General features: G+C 55.3%; 7 protein-coding genes across 7 annotated transcripts; 4 read left to right on the forward strand and 3 right to left on the reverse strand.

Moving 5' to 3' along the window:
- Positions 1-1,050: 1,050 nt before the first annotated feature.
- On the forward strand, positions 1,051-2,682 carry LTHEOB_11118 (Integral membrane protein; the record flags this gene model as incomplete). The annotated part of the gene is made up of 4 exons (XM_035507839.1): positions 1,051-1,147; positions 1,209-1,322; positions 1,376-1,835; positions 1,947-2,682. 4 exons carry the CDS (start codon positions 1,051-1,053, stop codon positions 2,680-2,682), a joined length of 1,407 nt encoding a protein of 468 aa, XP_035366694.1.
- A 361-nt stretch (positions 2,683-3,043) lies between these two features.
- Positions 3,044-4,216, reverse strand: LTHEOB_11119 (Methyltransferase domain-containing protein; the record flags this gene model as incomplete). The annotated part of the gene is made up of 3 exons (XM_035507840.1): positions 3,044-3,759; positions 3,813-3,937; positions 3,987-4,216. The coding sequence occupies 3 exons, from the start codon at positions 4,214-4,216 to the stop codon at positions 3,044-3,046; spliced, it is 1,071 nt and encodes a 356-aa protein (XP_035366695.1).
- A 520-nt stretch (positions 4,217-4,736) lies between these two features.
- On the forward strand, positions 4,737-5,930 carry LTHEOB_11120 (Tetratricopeptide-like helical protein; the record flags this gene model as incomplete). The annotated part of the gene is made up of 1 exon (XM_035507842.1): positions 4,737-5,930. One exon carries the CDS (start codon positions 4,737-4,739, stop codon positions 5,928-5,930), a length of 1,194 nt encoding a protein of 397 aa, XP_035366696.1.
- Positions 5,931-7,178: 1,248 nt separating this feature from the next.
- LTHEOB_11121 (Protocatechuate -dioxygenase beta subunit protein) lies at positions 7,179-8,221 on the forward strand (the record flags this gene model as incomplete). Its single annotated transcript, XM_035507843.1, has 2 exons — positions 7,179-7,745; positions 7,814-8,221. 2 exons carry the CDS (start codon positions 7,179-7,181, stop codon positions 8,219-8,221), a joined length of 975 nt encoding a protein of 324 aa, XP_035366697.1.
- A 109-nt stretch (positions 8,222-8,330) lies between these two features.
- Positions 8,331-9,260, reverse strand: LTHEOB_11122 (Magnesium transport protein transmembrane region; the record flags this gene model as incomplete). Its single annotated transcript, XM_035507844.1, has 4 exons — positions 8,331-8,546; positions 8,597-8,770; positions 8,826-8,870; positions 9,228-9,260. 4 exons carry the CDS (start codon positions 9,258-9,260, stop codon positions 8,331-8,333), a joined length of 468 nt encoding a protein of 155 aa, XP_035366698.1.
- Positions 9,261-16,277: 7,017 nt separating this feature from the next.
- Positions 16,278-18,112, forward strand: LTHEOB_11123 (Carboxylesterase; the record flags this gene model as incomplete). Its single annotated transcript, XM_035507845.1, has 3 exons — positions 16,278-16,418; positions 16,487-16,850; positions 16,914-18,112. 3 exons carry the CDS (start codon positions 16,278-16,280, stop codon positions 18,110-18,112), a joined length of 1,704 nt encoding a protein of 567 aa, XP_035366699.1.
- Positions 18,113-18,812: 700 nt separating this feature from the next.
- On the reverse strand, positions 18,813-19,337 carry LTHEOB_11124 (Mediator-rna polymerase ii transcription subunit 21; the record flags this gene model as incomplete). The annotated part of the gene is made up of 2 exons (XM_035507846.1): positions 18,813-19,244; positions 19,296-19,337. 2 exons carry the CDS (start codon positions 19,335-19,337, stop codon positions 18,813-18,815), a joined length of 474 nt encoding a protein of 157 aa, XP_035366700.1.
- Between the last annotated feature and the right edge of the window lie 158 nt (positions 19,338-19,495).

The raw sequence follows: 19,495 nt of genomic DNA on the forward strand, positions 1-19,495 counted from the left end.
TCGGGACTGGAGCCTGCTAGCCGGTTGCGGGAGGCTGACGGAATGCTCGCCTATTTGCCCGTAGCTCGGATTGGTACAGGGTGGCGCTTTTAGGTCCCTGACTTACGGAGGGGGAGGACGGGAGGAGGTGGGGGCACGAAACAGTAGCTCCAAAGCGAAGACCCTCTCGTTTACCTGTCTTCGAGGCTGAGCGCCGGGCTGCAAACGCCATGGGAGCAGTCGTTTGTGCTGTGATTAAGGTTCTGCGGTACTTGAGACCTTGCTGACGCACAGCGATGCGTGCAGCCGTGTGCCAGGAGTGCGTACCTGCGGCGTGGTGTGGTTCGTTGACACCCAACCCCGCTCTAGGTACGTCCAGACTCCCGGATTGGCACATCTGCGACGCTCGTCTACGAGTGCTATGGCGCTAGCATCGAATCCTTCCCCGCTCCGCAGACGAGCTTTCGGAAGCGCGAAGATCAGTACTTCTCGACTTGATACGCGCGGACGTCGATCGGATTTGCGGGTGGAAGGCCGGGTGATCTACCGTCGCTGCCCCTTTGGTCTGGGTAGCTGCCGTATTGGGGAAAACGCGCAGCACGGCACGAGGTGGAAGTCGCCCGAAGGCCCGACTGCACAGCTTCATGCCCAAGAAGACGAGCTGACCCTGAACCGCCAGTGGTGGCCCGCTTTGCTCCAACCGGTAAGGACTGTCGATGCGGAGCCGTTAAGGGTCTCCCCCGTTGGTCGCTCCCGTCCAAGCGTCAGGTTTCCTTCCTCTCTGCCGTGCCATCCAACACGCGGTTGACGCCCAATCCTGAACTCCACTCGCTGTGGCTTGGTGGCTGTAGGCCCTACTCCGGAGCCAGAGCTTGCACAGAAGTCCGTCCCCTTGTATCCACACCCTCTCAGGATTATATAGACAGCTTGTGCTACCCGCCGTTTGACTCTCGATCATCAGGGTCTCCCACGTTCAGCTCCAACAATCTTCCGAAGACCTATTTCTCGCCTCGACTCCCTCTGGGATTGACGTCGACAACACCCCACACCACAACATCACAGCTTGCCTTCATGGCCCGCTTCCTCTCCAAGATCTCGTCGCGCGTGACGACCATCCGCTACTGGTTGAGGGCTTCCGGAAGCAGCCCGCAACACGAGGATGGCAACAGTTGGTTCGGCGACCATTCTACCCGTGACATGGATTTCTTCGATATTGGCATTAGCGATAGTGACTCTGCGTATCTACACGCGTGCGTTTCTCGCAAGGAGTCTCGGGTGGGATGATTGCGCCATGATCCTGGCCATGCTTGGATCTCTCACCATATGTCTCCTCCGGTCACTCCGTAAGTCAAACTCAACCGGCTAAACATTGCACACATACTAACAGCCTGCGCAGAAGTCTCTTACGGACTGGGCACACCCTTGTCTTCCACACCTCCGAAATACCAGATCCTCCGCACCGAGCTGATCTGGGCCGTACTCTTTCCCTACTACATCGGGCTCTGCCTGGTGAAGGCCTCGGCACTGCTGCAGATGCTCCGCGTCTTCGCCATTCCGCGCGTGCGGACTGTCTGTCTGACACTCCTTTCCCTCGTCGCTCTCTTTGCCTTCTGGAGAACCGTCACAGCCCTCATTACCTGCCACCGCCCGCCCTTTACCGCTCCCTCCGAAAATAAGCACCTGTTGACTCGAACTGGCCAATGCGTGGAGCCTTACCCTCTCTTATACATCAACTGTGCTTTAAACATAGCCATGGACGTCATCATCACAATGGTTCCCTTGCGAGTCATTTCCCGACTGCGCCTCGCCGCCCACCGCAAACGGATGCTCACAGCCGTCTTCGCCCTCGGATTGATGTGAGTGTCTGCTCCTCCTGCTTCGGGACCCAAATTTGGACATAAACATTTTGGAACTCTCCTGCAAAAGCCCTACGAACCCTCGTTCCTAACAACTCTCCGTCTCAACAGCCCCACCATCCCCTCCGCCATCCGCCTGCACGCCATCATGGCACTCCAAGAGCACGGCGCTCCGCGCCAATTCATCACGTCCAGCCCCATGGCTGCCATCTGGACCGCACTCGACATCAACACCGCCATCATCTGCGCGTGCGTGCCAGCCCTTGGCCCGCTATACACGCGCTTGGCTTCACGGCTACGCCCCGCTGGCAGCAAGGACGATGCGAACCTGTGCACCATGGTCCTATCACCCTCAACGCCATCACCATCGGCGCTCATGGCTGGTTCCGTGTCCATCATCACGCGCGCCGCTGCCGGCGTCGCTGTGCCTATGATTTGGCGGCAGCAGCAAGACAAAGGGAAGAAAGCGGCAGTCGGCCCCGATGACCAGGGTTACGACAAGCGCATTGGCGACGGCGCTGTTGGCGCCGTCGTTGCTTCTAGCGCTGCTGTTGACGACGAAGATGACGATGAAGACTACGAGGCGCTCAGCGATCTCGCCGAGTTTGCAGGCTTCACGGGGCTGACAGGAGATGCGAGCCTGGATGGGTTCCTCGTCGCGGCGCGGTTGGAGAAGGCGACGAGCAGAGAAGAGTTGCTTGCTGTTGCGAACAGCATGTCCACGAGATCGGGCTCGGAGCCGACAGTGAGAGCCTATGAGGTGCTTGGTTATGATCACGACGATACGAACATCACCGGGGATGGCGTTTCGGAGGGCAGAGCCTCGAGCAGGATTGAATTCATTTAATTCATCTCTAGCTCTTGCTTTCCCTCATCCCCAATCACACTCAACTCCCATCTTCATTCACACACACACACTTACACACTCCCTGTATATTTTCTTTTCCTACCTCTTCTTCATTTCTTGCCTGTTTTTCTAGCGTAGACGGCTTACTTCATGAGGGCGGCGTTTGATGCATGCATGACCGGGCGGCGTTTCATCCACGATTTTTCTTTCTGGCTCCAAACTTTTCGATAGCTCTTCAGCGATTTTCATATGACTGCATCAACAATGATCAACGGCTTTTTGAGATTCTAGACACATTGCAGATCGAAAAAGTGAAATTGATGACGTGTGTGGACCAAACTTTGCCTGCACCCTGGTCCAATCATGACGGTTGTGGCTTCTGGGCATATATCACATGCAAGACCTGGTAGGTATGGATTGACGGGTCCATCAGGTGCTTTCTGACGCCCGTCAGAAAGACCTCGACCTCCTCCGTCATCCATCCCAAGCCCTTGCAAAGGGGGCGCAAGGCGATTGCCTGCAAGCCATCCATGGCGATGGCCTGGTAGTAAGTGCCAACTTTCTTGAGCAGCCTGTCCTTCGGCCACGGACCGAACGGAAGCTTAAACGTGCGCTCATGCACGTTTACGAAACCGGCATCGCGCAGCTGGGATTTGATGTTGTGGACGCCGTCGAGGTTGATGCCCATGGCGGCTAGGCCCTGGCCGATTAGGCCTAGCAGCTTCGCCAGTTGGTAGTCGTCAGGCATGGAGCCGTCGTCGCAGCTCGGCGTGTAGTTCATCTCGTGCAGCTCTACCCAGCCTCCCGGTCGAAGGTGCCTGTGTGTTGAGTCAGCTACGGCAGTCGGAGCTTGGCGGGCGGTGAGGGCTTGCCTGTGGGCTTGCTTAAGCATGCCAAGGTAGTTTCTGAATGCTTGAACAGTGTGCCTCGCATGGACGAGGTCGAAGTAGTCGGTCGGGTAGACCCACGGCGCTTCGGCATCGTCGACGAGAAATTTGACGTTTGGTGGAAGCCAAGTAGGTTGAATGGGGCTCAAGTCGACGCCCTGCACAAGCGCGGAAGGATACTGTTCGCCCACTTATCTGATGTCAGGTGACGAACACTTGTTGGTGGTCTGGGAGGCAACACACTCTCAACACACCAGATGCCCGTGCCAGTGCCGAGGTCAAGAATATTCTCCGGGTCATCACGGATGGGGGCGTAGTGTAGGCGATCACCCATAGCTGTGATAAGGGCATAATGCTTCATGTCCTCTCTAACCTAGGGTGAGCTTATGTATCTTTCCAAGCACGGTTTCAGCATACCTCTCCTGTTCCGGTTCGTCGTTTGGGAACTGGTAGAGTCCCTCCTGATAGCGGTGATAACGCCTCCCGAATTCGAATGAGTGGTCACGGATGCTCGAACTCAACGAGGTAGAACCAGTGTCAGAGTCGTACCCTGCTGCGCTGCCAGCCTCGCTGTCGACCTCAATGGTCGTGGATGCTTGGTGAGCGGCATGCTCGGCCGGTGAAGATTCGATAGTAGCTGAAGTCATGTGGACTGTGTGCCTTCTCGAACTCAAATTCTCTCAGGTTTGAGTTTTCGAATATGTAGGGCGACCGGACGCAGGCGATGAGTTGTTCCAGGGTGGTGGGGTTCCTGCCTGTGCCGCACACGAAAAAAGCCATTGCGCCGTAGCATCCCAGATAAAGTCCGCATTTGTCAAGTGGATTGCAAGCGAAGTAGCAGGAAGTGGATGCCAGCAAGGATGGACCACAAACTTGGGAACTCGTCCGTGGCCTGCGTCGAGCGTGTTGCGGTCAAGATATACGGGCCAGGCTGAGTTGTGATTGGATGCCTCGCTAATATGTGTATGCAACATCCTCTCTTGCGCTGCTCGGAGTTATGGATGCATACACACGATGCCGGTGAAAGGAACAGTGACGTTCGGGAAAGAGTTGTTGGTATCGCCGAGGGCGGAAGCGAAAGACGTGGCCGGTTCTTATCGGTGATAGCATCACTTTCGCCTCCGTTTTGCCGCCATCCCAGCTCTTCTCCACGCAGCAATCGAAGCCATGTCGGCACCCCACGAAGGTTCTCTCTTCTTCCGCCTTCCGCGCGAACTTCGCGATGAGGTGTATGCTTCGCTACTCGCCCCGCACAACTTCCGCGTCGAGCACGAAGACGACTACGTCGAATACAAGTACGACCTGCGGCTCTTACGCGTCAATCGCCAGATCTACGAGGAAGCCAAGCAGGTCTTCCGCCGCCTGAACGTTTTCGCGCGTATCGAGACGCCATGGCCTGAGGCGAAGCAGCACATCTCCGACGAGGGCCGCGTGCCCATTATCGCAACCGGCCCTGCCGCCGCCGCTTTTTCCGCAGTCCACCTCCGCGTCTACATTGAGGCCTACCAATACGTCTTCGGCGAGGGGCATACCCACCACCTGGTTATCCTGGCCGACCATCTGCCCTCGTTTTGCAAGATGTGGTATTATTCGGATTTGAGCCACCCGGGCCTCAACGCCCACCTGCGCCTCACTCTGACAATACAAGAACCATTCGCGAACCAAGCAGACAAAGCAGTACCGTCGTCCTTGAAGCGACGGCTGCTGGAACCGTTTGGGGAGATAAAAGGCCTGCATGAGCTGCGTATAGAGGGGCAGGGCGACGGGTCGATTGAGAAGGAGCTACGCGATGCCCAGGCTGTGCCTTACAAGAGTGCGGCAGAATGCTTGGATGAAGCAACGCGGCTCAAGGACGAGGGTAACGCCGCGCTTCAAAAGAACCAGTTCCGCGAAGCATTGCGCCGATACGAAGAGGCATTCAAGGCGATGCACATTGTCGTATCCGGCAAGAGGCGATCCATATGGGGCAATGCCTTCTTCGAAGTAAACCTACATTCCGGTCAATATGCAGAGCAGTACGGCCAGCTGGTGCGCCTCATTCTGCGGGTCAAGCTTGTCGCGAACACCACACTCGCCTACCTGAAGCTCGAGAATTACCACATGGCCAAGTTCTGGGGAATGCGCAGCATTCAGCTCATGCGCGAAGGCATGGGGATTGAGAATGACGACGATGATGAGCCGATGTTGGGATTCGCTGCCGCCAACGAAATGGGCAAGATTTACTATCGGACGGGCCTTGCTTGCAAGGCTCTGGACGAGAGGGAGCAAGCACGAAAGCTCTTGCGTATCGCTGGTCAGTACCTACCGAGGGATCCTCAGGTTGCTGCGGCATATGCTTCCGTCGCTCTGAGAATATTCTAGCGGGGTTCATGCAAGCGACTCACCGCAGCTTTGTGAGCTGGCTCCATTGACTGTTTGGTGAAATGTTTCCACCAGTTCCCGCCAATTCCCGAGTATTCAAGCCCGGAATCACTCATAGCACACGTCAGTGCCAGACGAGTCGATGAACTAATGACGTTTGATGCCGATCCGAGTTTTTATGGACAAGTTTTTAGAGGTCCTGCAGCTTCGTTCCTGCTGGGAACACCCTGTCTATGTTATCTGATTGCGGCTTCTTAAGAAGGTAACCAACATTGTGCCAGAGTCTTGCCGTCGGCCAATAGCCTCTGCCTCATTATCACATCCGACCGGTCTTCGGCACACCCGAACAAGATGATCGTCGATCCGATTCCCTCTTCGAGACTAAGTAGACGCGTAACGGCAACGATGTATAAGGCAGGTCGTAAGGCAGACGATCTCGAGTCAGAAACAACGGCCCGGGTCTCCATGAAACCCCGTTTCAGAAGTTTTGCGGCTCTCCTAAACCTATCCTACGATTATGTGGCCCTGCGCCGGAAGAACACGAGAGGAGCACTGAATAGATAGGTCTGTAGGAAAATCATCATCGCTTTGCATACACGCACACCAGAACGCCATGCCGATCTCTTCTTCGTGCATCTATCTTCGTCATCTTTTCGCTACATCTCATCTCAGCCTCGCAGCATGCGCGTCAAGCCAAACCTCCATGGGGGAGCTATTCAGCATCAAGCAATCGGACCTCGGGCCTAAAATGCTTGGCTATTTCTTGGCTGAATCTCGCAATGACAGGCAGGCAGACAATGCAGGTTCCAAAGCAGTAAACATTCGTAAGCCGCAGTGGGTCCCGGCGAGGCGTCGGCATTTGAGACGCCAATCGGCGCCTTTAGATCTACGGCAGCGGTAAGCATAATCGCTGCGGCTGATCAAAACCAGTATTACCTAGTATAGGAGCTATGGGTACGTTTGAGCTCGCCTTAGGTACGTGCGCCAGGCTATGCGGCACTGTTTCTGAATTACGCGTGGTTGTTTCCTATTACGCCCTCGTTGATTGGGTGCCAGACTCTGGGAAAGAGACACACGCAATGCATACGATTGCAAATGTTTCCCGAGGGGCCTTTGGGAAATGATACCCGTTCCCTTATAAAACTCGCGGGAACACTTCACCCCAATACCCTCTCCACTGCTCGCCGCTCTCTCAGATTCTGTGCCTTTTCTTCTTAGCCGTTCGTTTGGCCCTTCATTCAACAAAAAATGCAGTCCGCTGTTCTCCTCGCCCTCGGGGCGTCTCTCCTATCCGGCGTCGTCGCCCACCCGCACCACAATGATCTCTCCTATGCCGAGCTCACTCGCCGTTCGGACCTTTCGAAGCGCTGCGAGGGCGCCGCCGCAGCCATGAACCGCAAGCGCTGGGCCAAGCGCAACGCGAAGCGCGATCTCGCCACCCGCTCGGCCAATACTACCTACACTATTACTGCCGAGGCACCGTACTACGATGTGCTACAGAACAACACTTGCATCCTGACTGAGGAGGTCACTACGGGCCCGTACATTTGGCCTCGCAGCCAGACGCTCCGTCAGGACATGACCGAGGGCCAGGAGGGCGTGCCGCTGTACCTGGACATTGGCGTCATGGACGTCAACTCCTGCGAGCCGCTGCCCAACGTTCTGGTCGACGTCTGGCACTGCAACGCCACGGGTAGCTACTCGTCGTTCACCGGCCTGAGCCCGGATACCCCGTTCGAGACGCTCCTCGAGCAGCTCAATGCCACCATCGGTGACGACCTGCACACCGACGACACCACGTTCTTGCGCGCAATGGTATGTTTTGACCCCCTTTACCCCTCCCACCCGAATTGAAGCTGACCGCCTTTTTCTTCCCAAAACAGTGGCCCACCGACGACAACGGCATCACCGAGTTCCGCACCATCTTCCCGGGCTACTACGTCGAGCGCACGGTGCACATCCACGTGCAGGTGCACGACAACTGGAGCGTGCGGGCCAACGGCACGGTGGCCTCGTCCGATACCATCTCGACGGGCCAGGTCTTCGCGGCCGAGGACCTGACGCAGCAGATCGTCGCCCTCGAGCCCTACAACAGCCACACGGGCATCAACCGCACCACCAACGCCGTCGACAGCATCTACTCGGAGGAGACCAAGAACGGCTTCGACCCCGTGCTCAGCATCGTGCCCCTCGACGGCGAGGACGTGACAAAGGGCATGGTCGGCTACATTACCATCGGTGTGGATACTGAGGCCCAGGGCGCCATCAGGAGGAAGTTGAGGAAGTTGTAGAGGGTGTATGCACGCTATGTTGGGTATGGGAATGATGTATAGACTCTGTTTCATGTTTGATATTTTGCAATGAAAGTTTGGAAATTTGAAATCTGGCATGACAAATCCCTTAGTCATTCTTCTCTAACTTGTTTCCCTTCTGCTTGTCTTCATTGGACTCTACTGCATTTGCTGCCTCTTCATCTTTGATCCTGTTTTTCCCGTTTATCCAGTACATCCACATCGCCCAAAGACCCATGACTAGGCCTGTGAGTGGAACGGTGATGGCCCAGTATATCCAAAACTGGGATGGATCGGATTCAACCAACGGGGTGCTGAATAGCGCCTGAGATCTTGATCAGTAAAAACTCTCATTGACTGCTCCACTGCACTGACCGAAACGAACGTCCCAGGAAGGAAGACGGTGGTCAAGATGGCTATGGTCTTCATGGATGAGCTGTCCCGTTTAGCCGCGCCGGCAAGCCTTGCTGAATCCCTCGCCATCTGGTGGTTGACCTTCGCCATTTCAAGATTGGTTCTGCTATCTCTTTGAGCGAAAAGCGTGTGGAGCTGCATCAACTAAGGTCAGCAGACTCTCACTGTTGTGCGTGCCTTTTCGACTTACGGCGGAAGCTTGCAGACCAGCTCTCTCCTCCAAGTTACCGATTTTCTGCAGTAGACATTGTGTCTCTGTTATGAGGCCCTCGAATCTGTCCTTAATGCCATCTGCGCAGCGCTGAATTTCGCAATGGCGGGCAGTTTTGGCGGGCCCGGTATCCACGGATCCGACCTTACCATCCACATATGAAATTTCTTTTAGCATGCTTTCGATGAGAACTTTCAGAGTTGCTGTATATTGCCTGCAATTTGCGAGGCTCGCTCTGACATCGGTCCCCATTCGGAGGGCCTCCTCGGCCCGTCTCATGAACTCCTCATTTTCTCGATACCCTTCTCGCAAGCCGACATTTTCCTCAAGGGAGTTAACCCTAGACACACCAACAGAAATCCATTCCGACATTTCTTGAACTTCTCCAAATAGGAGCAAAGCCGGAACAAGCATCGGATGGCAAATGTAGGCTCGTGAAGTCAGGAGGTTGCTGTCGAAACTGTTGCCTATGCCATAACTAGCCACGACCAGCCCTGTTATAAGGTTTTCCTCCGGCGAATATGAGATTGCGGCATTGAGATACTCGTAACGCATGATCCAGCCTTAAATAGTAATTTGTTCAGCGGTTGAAACTCAAACGTTAGAACAGAATACTTACAGGTTCTCTGAGCGTCCTTACAATATCTGAAAACCCCTGCTCCCAACTTCACAGTCTTATCCAAGTACTCGTGTGGTATGTGGAAGATATCAATGCACGCTTTGAGAGCTTCCACTTTAAGTGGTATAGAAAGACAGCTCGCATTATCACTGTCAGCGATGCTGTATGCTTCAGTAAGACATCAAATTAAAGATTGTTCTGATTTCAACTTACAGAAGGCGTAAACCTCTGATGGCAGCTTCAGGGCGGTTCTTGCCATATAAATCAGTCTTAAGAATTAAATGTTGAAAAGGATGGTGGCTTCTCACCGAGTTTCGGATCCAGAGCTCTACTTTATCTGGGGCGTGAGAGTTGACATGCTCCACAAACTCGCCTGAGTCCAGCTCCCACATCTCAATTGATCTGCATTCGACCGGATTAAAATGTCTGCCTCTATCTTTTCCATTGTCTCTATCTTCGAGCAGCCAAGACCAGTGAGAATGATCCAGCATTTTTTTTGACCGATCGCAGGTTTTTCATCACTTCCGGTGCGAAAAAAAAAATTAGGGGCGGCGGTAGATGAGCCAGTATTGGACGCAGCAGACAGGGTGCGGCCTCTTCTCTTTATAGGTCTACTAGTAAGTGAGACGGGCTTGGTGATTGGCTTTCGGGGCGGGTGAGAAATCAGCGATTCAGGCTCAGCCTTGCTTACCGAGCGCCATGCAGTTCCCAGACGGGCGTGCGGACCCAGCCGCATTGCAGCCGCGGTAACAACTCTGCATATCGATCCCTGCAGCTATGCTGATGCCTATACCCTTTTTTGGCGATTCCTGCATGCTCATCCACCAAATCCAACAATTCGCATTGTTAGTTAGAGATTTAGCTACATTCTGGAGACTCATTACTTATCGAAGCATTGAAGACATCAACATGGAAGCAGTGTTTGCTGCACCCAGTGGAATGATCACTCAAGTTCAGCTCTCTAGAATGGCCCCCAACTAAGCATGACGTGGAATGAGGGGGCACCGATCGACTGGCGGTGTAACTGTATCACCGCGACACCACCATAACCACTAACGGTTACCGTTGAAATGATGCAGTGCTATATCGCGACATACAAGAGTTAGCTCCCACAACCTCTAGAATTTCAAGCTCGCCACCAGCCCATCCAATCAATGCTAGTCAACTCCACCACCAGCAACACCAACCCCCTCTCAACCACATATCGAACATGGCCTCTTCACGAAGACAACAACCACAAACAAAACCACCACCTTTCCTCCGCCTCCCCACCGAACTCCACCTCCGCATCATCACGCACCTCGCCTTCCCCGAAACCGCCTTCCTCCGCGCCACATGCCGCCTCTTCACGCGCCTCATCCCCGCTCCCCGCGCGCACCACACCGACCTCCTCGCCGCCGAGCCAGGCGCGTGGGCAACGCGGCGCAACCGGCTAGCATGCGCGACGTGCGCGCGACTACGACCCGCGCGCTTCTTCAGCGACGTCGAGAAGCAAGGCTCACTGGGCTCCGCGCTGCGGGCGTGCGTCTCATGTCAAGGCTATTGGGAGGGCTTCAACGCGAACGGGTGGTGGGACAAGGCGGGCCCCGTCAATAACCACGTGACGAGGACGACGGCGGTGCGGGTGCCGGCGCGGCCGGATTGGAAGGTGAATGGGTTGTGTAAGTGGTGTCATAATGCGTTTGGGAGGTGGGGGAGGTACGATCCGACAAGGGCGGCGTGTAGCGAGTGTTTTTTGAGGGAGGATCCGAGGTGCAGGGAGGCGGCGGAGGTAGGGAGGGTGAGGAGGGATATGTGGAAGTGCTGTTGGAAGGATGCGGGGGAGGTGTTTGAGTGGGAGTTGTTGGAGCAGATTAAGGAGGTGGATTTGTGGCGGTATTATGAACCGGGTTGTACCTGTGATGAGTGTGAAAATGGAATTGACATACCGAAGTGGATGGAGGGCCACAGGGGCGTGCAGGTTATAAAGGTGGAACGTTGAATGAACTTTGTGGTTAAGGTACGCTGAAGAAGATAGCCAGGGTGTGCCTAACATTGACGCCGGGTGTATAAGAGTAACGGATTACACGAAGGCAGAATCATTATAGCAACTATTTTACCACAGAGTTTAAAGTCTGAGAAATCACCCTTCTTGTTTCTGACGATCAGCAAATACCCGACTAAATGGCAGCAGAGAACTGAAAAGAAGGAAAGATGAATAACGCAAACCGGAAGCTTCCCTATCCACAATAGAGCCACCCACCTCAGAGCCCAAACATATCCACCCCTTCCTCATACCCCCAATCTGCACCACCACCTCGTCAGCAATCGCACATCAACGCAGAAAAAACGTGCAAGAGCACCACTCACCCTTCAAAGCCGGCACCGCCCACCCATTCACCAGACCCGCCTCCCCACACACAAACACCCCCGCCCCCTCCCCCGGCCCAAACAACTCCCTCCTAAACACCTCGGCATCATCCATCACCTTCTCCCTCGCCACGCTCGCCACGCTCACTTGTCCCTTGCCCCTCTCCACCGCCGCCTCAAGCTCCTCTTTCAAAAACGACTCGCCCTTCTCCTCCCCGTCCCCGCTCGCCGCCGCCGCCGACGAAGCCACCACGACGAGGGCGTGCACGGGCGTGGGATCCGCACACAGCAGCACGCGCGCGATGAGCGCGTAGCCCCTCGCCACGGCCTCCGGGCCGCCAGCCAGGACGAGGGAGATGCGGGAGAAGAAGAAGGAGGATGAGGGCTGCTGATCCGATGGTTGTGCTGCTCGAATTTCGCGGCCGTCGGCGTCGGCGTCGTAGTCGTCGTCGGCGGCGGCCCCGATGGCGAAGGCGCCGCAGCCGTTGTAGACGATGGAGCCGAGGGGCCCGCGGCAGGACACGGCGGTCGAGCCGAGAGGGAGCTGCGCCAAGAGGGCGAGGAAGGGGTCGGCAACGCTGGTGCTGGGCTGTTGTGCGGTAGTGGTAGAGGAAGAACGAGGAGGTGGTGGTGGCGGGTGGGCTGGGACGGTGATGTCGAAGGTGCCGTCTAGGCCGTCGCGGAGGCTGTAGCTCAGGCTATCGCGGCGAGTGGTGTTGGAAGCTGTGGAGAGATACGGGCCGGGTATGGAAGGAGGGCGTGTCGACCGCGGGGATACGGGCGAGCTGGGGGAGGCCGGACGGGCGGTATGATGGTCGTTGTGGTGAACGCTGTGTTTGAAGGCTGGTAAAAGGGGACGAGTGGGAGTGTAGGAACGGATGAGCATGCGGTCTGGTAGGTGAAAGCCGAGCTGTAGGTACTGACATGTCCCTAGACCGAGGGCAGATTGGCCGTCTGGCAAAGCGAAGGTGTATGTGTGGGCATTGGCACTGTTTTGCCGGTTGACGAGCCTGATGGGCACCCATCTGCTTTTACGTAGCGTGAGGTGGCTGTCATCTCCCTCGTATATTTGCCGAGAATACGTTCTTGCTTCTGTGGCGAGTGTGGCATTCTTCTTGATGAGGCTGGCGACTTTATCCGTAACGTTGCCAAGGATACATTCTATACACAAGATGAGCTTCTTTATACTCGGCTCGGTTTGGCTTGACATACCTTCCAGCTTCCGGTAAGCATAGGCATCATGAATGCTTGCGAATTCGTCACTTGTCTCCTGATGCGCTTTGCCCGCATGGCCGAGAATTGCCACCTTGCCGCCCGGATGCCAGGATAAAACACTGGTCACGTCGTATACTCTACCATCGATAACGATCCAGCAGTCGTTATCCTTGTCATGCCTTTCTATCTCTTCTCTGGTAAATTGCTTCTGTGGCACGGTAATCTGCCGTCCAGCATATCTGAGATCATCCTCCATGCTTGGCCTCATCCATCCTCCATTTGCGGTTCCGGGTTCAACTGGATGCTGAAAAAGTATCGAAGGCACGTCTGAATCTTCACTGTCCGTAATAATTGTCCGAAGAACGTACCAGCCGTTGTTCATTAAGCCCAGGACATTCCAGTCTGCCTTCTGTGGTTGTGTGATCTTGAACACATTGCAGCCGCGCACAGTGATACTCTTCGCTCGGAGCAGGTGAGAAAGCTCGACATCAATGTGCCAATGTAGCCAAGTCCAAAACTTGTGTCCGTGCCGGATGGGGTAGTCAGGATATTGACGGATGCAATAAAGCCAGGTATCTCCGCCGTCAAGAGACACTTCGACGCGTTGGACTTCGTGCCCACCGCCATCGTAAGCGTATCCGGAAATGCGGTAGCTTTGGCCTTTCTGAGCCTGACTGAGTGGTATCCTCTCTCCATGTGCTGGTTTGACAATGACCGAGTTGAGAGTCTGCTCGTTGCAAGCCGTGCTCCGGAGGTGGAACAAGGCATCAGCAAACTCGCCGTCCTTCTCCACCACAAAACTTGGCAAGAGCCTGTTGTCCCAGATGTGATAGTACGAATCGTTCTCCCGGTCACTAACCCATATTCTTTCGAGCCACTTGACGCTTCGCTCACCAATATGACCAGGGACGACCAGTCGCACGGGGTACCCCTGATCTGGAGGGAGAGGTACGTCGTTCATTTCCATTGCCAGCAGGACGTCGTTCTTCGGATCCATTGCGTATTCCAACGAAAGGCATGTTGCATACTTGCCCTCGCTCGGTTCACCTGCGCCCTCGAAGTGCACCCAGAAGCGCCTGGTGTTGCCCTGTGGCGTGGATTGGGACACACCGGCAGCCAATAGTACGTCCCGGAGCAGTGGCCCTTTCCAAAACGCACAGCCCACAGCGCCGGCTCCCCAGTCGAAGCCTTTGCTTCTCTTGGCCATGTTAAGCTCTTTTCGTCTATTTCCAGCAGATGCGAGCATAACAGGGATGTTGATAGTGCTGTATCTGTTTTTAAGCTCATCCATCGACAGGGTCAGCTTTCCACCCTGGATCACAAGTATGTGGCGTTCCCATAACAATCGCGGAACAGGGCCGTGATTGCGCACGTAATGCAGCTCGTTGGGCGTAATGAGGCCAGCGTCAAACAGGGACGAAAGACGAGGCTCAGCGTTCAGAGGATGCTTGCCTGTCAGGCGAGTAAGGTGCCAGGAGCGTGGGATCCAATTGTCGGGGGTGAGTTGATCTCGCTCGTCGGTGGAAATTTGCGTGCGGCCTCGCTCGTGATGCGGAGATATGCCTTTCCCGTCGTCGACGCGGAGCTGCGAGATATACTCCCTCTCGTGTCGGACACTGCGGAGAAGTGCAATTTCTTGAGGCGTGTACTTTGCAGTAAGGTTATCGGGCTCGGGGTCTTGAAAACCGGTGGGGCCGCTCTGTTCAATTCCGGAGTCGTATCCGGTGTCCTCAACTCCAGAGTAGGCGGCATTGTGCTTATTCTCGCCGCGCGATCTCCTCCACTCGTGCTCTTGCTGGTTGGTTTCCGGCTTGCTTTTGAATTTTCCTGGATTCCCCTCTATCTGCTTTGCTTCAACATTCATTGGGAATTCCTCGGTACCCTTTCCGCAGCTTTCAGACGTTTCAAAAACGTGTCGCCACCCCAGTATATTATTCTCTGGGAAGTCCTGCACTGAATTAGCCCCTTGCTTCCACATGAAAGCGGGGTCCATCTGAAACAGGGTCTCCTGTCAGGTATAACAGGTTGTTCATGATAGCCTCGACCTTCGCTCTCTACTTACCTCTGAGTGTCTAATCACGTCGCGAAGAGTGATGGGCTCCCCATCCATTGCTTGACTTTTCACCTCACGAGGGTCCGGACCAAATATCTCAAGACCTCCGTCGTATTCGCCTTCTTGATGAGTTATGCCAACTTTGTGGTCTTGGCCATCTTTGAAACCAATGTAGCGCTTTTGGCGTGCTCCCCAGTCGGGCTCCTTGGCAACGTCGTCGGCAGAGGATCCAGGATGATGGCGCACCTTGACTGTCCAGGGAATCGGTGGCATTGTCAGTGAGAACAATGCGTCGCAGGTTGATTGGATTGTGTTTCACGTCCTACCGAAGGACGATGCAGAAGGAATTGAAGACGACAACACTCGAAGGGAGGGGCCGCCCTTTGTTGCCAAATTCAAACTGGGCCATGACGTCAGCCAGAAACGCGCTAGAAGGTGGAATTCTGTGGTTGAAGCTAAGCAGATCCAGCAATATCTAACGTTGACATGGCACGCGATTGCGAGGAATACGAGAAAAAGAAAGTCATGAAGAGATGGGCCGGATGGAGATGGATCGGGCTGCTCGTGAAGGGCAGTGTGGGCGTCGCATCCTTCCGCTGCACGATGGCGGGTCGGACCGCCGTCGGATCGCGATCGCAAGCAGATCCAACTGATCTTGCACAAGATGAAGAGTAGGGCTCATCATGGTGTTGACTTCTTAGCGGCGATCTCCCGACGGGCGACCTATGACGCAATTGTCTCTATTAGTCAGCTGCCAGACAGGCAACAGCGAGCCCCGCTCGGACTAAACTCACCGCACGAGTCCACTCATCTCAGGCCGCCTGTCAAGTTAAGCCCGTTGGCAGACTATCGGAAAGGTGCACGGATGTCTTACACAGACTGCGTCCCCGCATTGACAGCCCCAGCCACACTCCGCTCCTTCGGCTGCCATCAACTCAACCGCCGCCATGCAATTGGACCATTCCACGCACTTCGGTAACTAACCCCCGCTGGGTCAGCCGTAGGTCGCAGTAATTACTGCATCGGGAAGTGATGATGGAGGCCGAGGAAATAAAGCCGCCGCCTTCCGCCAGTAATTAAGTCCGAGCTGGCAGCCTTGCCGGGCACTGTTGGCACTTGTATAAGAGTAATCAAGCCCATTCAATTCATAGTTGGTAAGGCCCCGACCGCACCCGCTCAGCCTTCAATCACAACCATGCGCTTCACGGGGACGCCGTTCGGCGCCACAGCGACTCTGTTGTCACTGACCGCAGGCGTTGCCTTTGCGCAGAACAGCTCACCGTCTCTCCCCGTTGTCGATCTGGGTTACCAGTTGCAGCAAGCATCCGAATTCAACGTACGCCTCTGAAGTTCCGGACGAGAATGAAGTCGCACGTGGAAAAGGTTCACTGACAACGGCTTCAGGAAACCGGAGCTTACTACAACTTTTCCAACATTCGATACGCTGCGCCTCCGGTTGGTGACTTGCGCTTCCGTCCACCAACCTCGCCCGCCACCAACCGTTCCAGTGTGCAAGATGGCTCAGAGCTCAGGATCTGCCCACAGGCAAGTCCTGCATGGTTGGCCATCGCTGCCGAGTTCATTCCGCAGTACCTGATCTCCGGCAAACTGCCGAATGTCTCCACTACCGAGCCTACCGTTGCAGAAAATGTGACGATTGGGCCGTCGGAGTCCGAGGACTGCTTATTTTTGGATGTTATTGTGCCTGAGAAGGTTTTCAAGCGTGCCGGTAAAGGCTATGGCGCCCCGGTTTTGGTCTGGATCTATGGTAAGCATACGCGAATCTAGCTTTCAAGCGTATGTGGTGACAGTATATTGACTCGATTCGCAGGTGGTGGCTACACCACAGGCTCCAAAATTGCCTCAGGAGATCCGCTTGGGCTGATTGCGAGAAGTCAGACCGACTCGTCTGATGGGGTTATCTATGTTGCCATGAATTACCGCCTCGGAGCTTTCGGATGGCTCTCGGGGCCTACGTACCAGGAGGACGGCACTGCGAACCTCGGTCTGCACGATCAGCGCTTCGCTTTGGAGTGGATTCAGAATAACATTCACCTCTTCGGCGGTGACAAGAACCGCGTCACGGTGTTTGGCGAGTCTGCTGGTGGTGGCTCCATCATGCACCAGATTACCGCTTTTGGTGGTTCTGCACCGTCTCTCTTCCAGCAAGCCATTCCCCAGTCTCCAGCTTGGCTACCACTCACCTCTCCTTACGAGCAAGAGCAGTCATTCCAGAGCTATCTCAAAGAGTTGAATGTCACCAGCCTGGCAGAAGCCCGGAACCTTTCTTCGGAGGAACTCATGACCGCCAACATCCGTACAGTCGGCGCTGCGCCCTACAGCACTTTCGTCTTCGGCCCTACAGTGGACGGCGACATCGTGCCGCAGGACCCAAAGTACCTGCTGAGCCATGGCCAATTTGACAAGTCAGTACGGCTCCTCGCGGGCCACAACACGGACGAGGGCCTCATCTTCACGCCGCCACTCACCAATGAATCCGAGTTCACCACCTACCTCCAGGGCAGCATGCCCAATGCCCGGCCTTCCATCATCTCACACATCACCGAAACGATGTACCCTCCTGTCTACGACGGCAGCCACGGCTACCGCGACCTGATCGGCCGCGCGACGCTAGCACTGTCAGAGTTTGCCTTCACCTGCAACAACTTCGCACTCGGCAACGCCTTCCCCAACGCCATGCACGGCTACGTCTTCGGCGTCTCCCCCGGCATCCACGGCCAGGACGTGCCGTACACGTACTACAACCCGGACACCCCCCAAACTGATGGAGGTAGTAGCCTGGCGTTTGCCGGTGCCGTGAATGAAACCGTTGCGTTCGTGCTGCAGGACTACATCACTAGCTTCGCTACCCACGGCATCCCCGAGAGCGCTGTGGATGGCCTGCCAGAGTTCCCGGTGTATGGAAAGGAGGCGAGTGCTGTGAGATTGACGGGAAGCGGCATCAACGTGACAAAGGACGAGGTGGCGAATGAGAGGTGCAGGTGGTGGCAGCTTGGTCTGTATAACTGAGGGGACTGGGCTTCTAATAACGTATCATACACTGCCTAATTCAAATAATGTATCAGTCATCTGAGTTGACATACGACTCTTCCGTATGCAAAAATGTTGGTGGTGAGGTCAGACAAGCGAGGTTGGAGGATCGAGTGAGAGAGAGGAGCACCGATGGAGCACATGGGTGACTCAATTGATTAAGCAGACCTCGTCACGGAAGGCCGCGTCGTGGGTAGGCGAACAATGGACTCCATGAAACAATGCTGTGATCTGACGTTGTAAGCAATTACAATTACTGAGGTAGAAGTGCCGGATACAAGAAAGGATCGCCTTAGCTAACTGGTACCCATGCGGGGCTCTGTCGTCTAAAAGGCATAGTAATGAATCAATCGTGTTTCCATGAGTGCAATATTAACTTGAAAAAAGCATAACATCTGCTTTTGTCGCTGCTTCTTACTTTTCTCTCTCTCTCTGTATTGTTTTTGTCGTGTCACAGGCCCAGGGTTAGTCTTGCTTAACACATATGTCTTTAATAGTTCATGGCTTTTTCACAGCCTCTTTCCAGAAATGGGTATCTCAGACCATCATTCTGCCCTTCAAATCCCAATGACGCCGAAAGCCTCCTCAGAGCCATGGTCAACCCTAAACGCCTATCGCTAATGCACAAAGACCCTACCACCCACAGACCCAATCCATTCTCTTCACCCAATCGACCCGCTCACGGCCTCCGCGCCTTCATAATGCGCTCATCCAACAGCCCCAACAACCTATCCTTCTCCTCCTTCGCCTCATCCAGCTTCTCCTGCTCAGCGCGCAACTCGCGATCCAGCTCCGCCAAGCGGGCCAGCTGCTCCTGCTCGCTAAAGCCGATGCCAGGCAGCCGGTCGGCCAGGGCGTTGATGCGCGCCATGTTCATGATGATGTCGCTCGCGATTTCGTGCTGCGTGACGGCAAAGTTCGGATCCGGTGGCGGCGAGCGAGGGCGGTCGCCCGCAGCGCCGTTGTTGCCGGGCCCGTTTTCGGTTGCGCCGCCGGTGGAGGCGGAGGGGTTGTTGATGTCGCGATCGGCGTCGTGGGGTTGGCTGGGGATGTCGCCGTAGGGGTGGCGGGTGTGGGTATACATGAGGCCGGCGTACATTTGCTGGACGAGCTGGGAGGAGTGTGAGAAGTAGGTTTTGCGGAGGGGAGCGGGAATACGTACGATGTCGATCGCGTCTTGGAGTTGGGTGAGGATGTCCGACATGGTTGCGATGCGGAGTTTGTAGATGTTGAGTGGAGAGAAAGGGCGGCTTAAGCTTCGAGAGCGGCTAGCAGCAAGTAATTGTTGCGGTGACGTGAGGTGTTGAGGAGGAGTAGGTTGTGGATGCGCGGTGGGAAGCTCAAGCTTCAGCTCGGCAGATC

Source organism: Lasiodiplodia theobromae, assembly GCF_012971845.1.
Source record: "Lasiodiplodia theobromae strain AM2As chromosome Unknown scaffold_45, whole genome shotgun sequence".
NCBI lineage: Eukaryota > Fungi > Ascomycota > Dothideomycetes > Botryosphaeriales > Botryosphaeriaceae > Lasiodiplodia > Lasiodiplodia theobromae.